The sequence below is a fragment of the Panthera uncia genome (genome assembly GCF_023721935.1).
Source record: "Panthera uncia isolate 11264 chromosome B2 unlocalized genomic scaffold, Puncia_PCG_1.0 HiC_scaffold_24, whole genome shotgun sequence".
NCBI classification, from domain to species: domain Eukaryota; kingdom Metazoa; phylum Chordata; class Mammalia; order Carnivora; family Felidae; genus Panthera; species Panthera uncia.
Window position 1 is genome coordinate 74,427,711 of NW_026057580.1, and position 2,241 is coordinate 74,429,951.

The window sequence follows — 2,241 nt, forward strand, 5'->3', positions numbered from 1 at the left end:
TTTCTTTCTTTCTTTCTTTCTTTCTTTCTTTCTTTCTTTCTTTCTTTTCTTTCTCCCCTCCCTCACCTGCTTCTCCAGGTGAAGTACCAACCTGGGCTCAGGAGTTAGAGCAACCCCAGAGTAAGAGACAAGGCTGCCCTGAGTAGTTGTTCAGGGCAGTCATTCGCAATAACCAGGGGAGAGACCCAAGGCCAGGATGGGAGGGGGAAAGGGCATGGGGCAGTCCACCCAGAGTAGGGAGTAGGGAGAGGTGATACCCAGGAAGGTCCAGGCCATGAGCTAGATGTCATGTGCAGCACTGGCACCTACATCTTCCCCATGCGTTCTTATCACAACTGAGAAGAGAGGTCCGCATTTCACAGATTAGGAAACTGGGCTGGGATAAAGAAAGAACAAAAGGCTGGAGGCAGATGATGAAGTCCCCAGACTCCACAGTGGGTAAAATGTCGCTGTCCAGGATGAGCTTCCTCCTGTTGCCAAGATAATCATTTCCAGGGAGCCTACACCACTGCAGTCTGGTAAGCTATTTTCTCACCGGAGCTGTTTTCTCACTGGTGTTCGTTTCTAGAGCTGTCTGGTGCCAGGAATGCTTGGTAAGGAGGAAGCGGGTTACTATGGCTTTAATTCATGTTGGCATGTCAAGTGTGTGTGCCATAAGATTTATTCAGATAACATCTGTATTACACAGTGAAGCATCAAATTTAGAACATTAGAGTAACTCAGACTTCTGTCCTTTTAATTAACCAATTAGTGGAGCTAAAATATGGCTTTTATTCTATGATTAATAGACATACTCGTTTTCTAAGATTAATGGAGGTAATTCTATGCGGTGTTTAAATTAATCTCAACAGTTTTTGTTGGACATCTTGATAAAAAATAATTTAAAATATGTATTATTTAAACTATCACTTTCAAGAGAATCAGGATCAAAGAGGATACTCAATGTCCTTTTATTCCTCACCCAGAACATACACTTCCATTTGTCTTATGCTTCCATTTCTCACCTAAGAGCCCTCTGTCAGAAGCTCAGCTAAGCTGGAGAGAGAGCTGAGCTGTCACGTCAGAGATGCCATTAAAGCAACAAGTCCAAAATGAAAGAGTTAAGCTTGTGAACATTTACTGTGATAAGCAAGAGAAAACTCTGACTGTCCCTGTCCCGTTTTCCCTTGTGGAATGGCACACTGATGGAAGATCAGTGGATCAGTGTATGTATGGGGGTCATCTCACTGAGGAGTCCCCAGATACCAGGCTTCTGCAGTTTTTATGGCCTTGAAGTCCCAGGAAGCTGGTAGAGGGTGGAGGGAAGGGCTAGAAGTGAAGAAGTACTCAGTACTGAGTCTGGGTGGGGAGAAGTGTCCTTGAGGTATATCTCCTTCCCTAACCCCATAAGGAGGCCGTGGCAGAAGCACCTGAAGACCTCTGCTTAAGGCCTCAGATAAGACCTAGAACGAAGGCACCTGTGCTAGGAACTCAACCATGCAAAGAGCACGGCAGGCCAGATGGCCCAGAGTCCTTGACCACAGCTTCCCTTAGAGACGTCGATGCACTGGCTGGGCATCAAGTCTGGTGTGGGAATGGCAGTCTTCCCCTGTGAGGCCTGTCGGGCAAAACTTGTAATTGCATGCGGTTGGGCCTGAAAAATCACACACAGGTTTGTAACCAATCACAAGAATCCTCCGCCATACCAGCAACGTACTCGTTGTGGTCTAGGTGTAAAGTACAATTTGACAGGGTCTGGTGGCCTCTTAATCCGCTTAGGCAGTTTGGATCATAGTCATTTCCTGTGGTAGGAGAATCATTGAGGGGTATTTCATCTCTAGCACTTAAAATGTATTGTTTTAAAATTATGGGATTATGACCCTCGAAGAGTGATCGACTTTTAGAGAAGGAGCGATTTTCTTACCGAAAAATTATATAACAATCACCTACTTTCTTTTTTAAACTTTATAGAAAGTTTGAAAATTTCTACATAGGCTGGGGTCACAAATATAGTCCAGACAACTATACACCCCCAGCTCTACCACCAGTTTACCAAGAATACCCCAGTGGAGCAGAAATTACAGAAATGGATGATCCTACTGTGGAAGAAGAGCAGGCTTTCAGAGCTGCACAAGAAGCAGCTGTTCTTTCAGCTGAGGAAAATGAAGAAACTGAGGAAGACGAAGAGGAGGATGATTATGACCAAGAATAAAATTAGCCCAGGTTTGTGGAAGACTGATCCACATATACCTTAGGGGGAAC

General features: G+C 44.7%; 1 protein-coding gene across 3 annotated transcripts in view; it reads left to right on the plus strand.

Annotated features, from left to right (window-relative positions):
- RSPH4A (radial spoke head component 4A) overlaps positions 1 to 2,196 on the plus strand; it is a 14,918-nt gene extending 12,722 nt beyond the window's left edge. For 2 of the 3 annotated variants that reach the window (XM_049654217.1, XM_049654216.1), the window contains exon 6: positions 1,951 to 2,196. In XM_049654217.1, the coding sequence (XP_049510174.1) occupies positions 1,951 to 2,191 (241 nt within the window). In that variant the 3' untranslated portion in view covers positions 2,192 to 2,196. The remainder of the gene's footprint in view (positions 1 to 1,950) is intronic. The other variant, XM_049654218.1, reaches the window with a different exon arrangement.
- Positions 2,197 to 2,241: the final 45 nt, after the last annotated feature.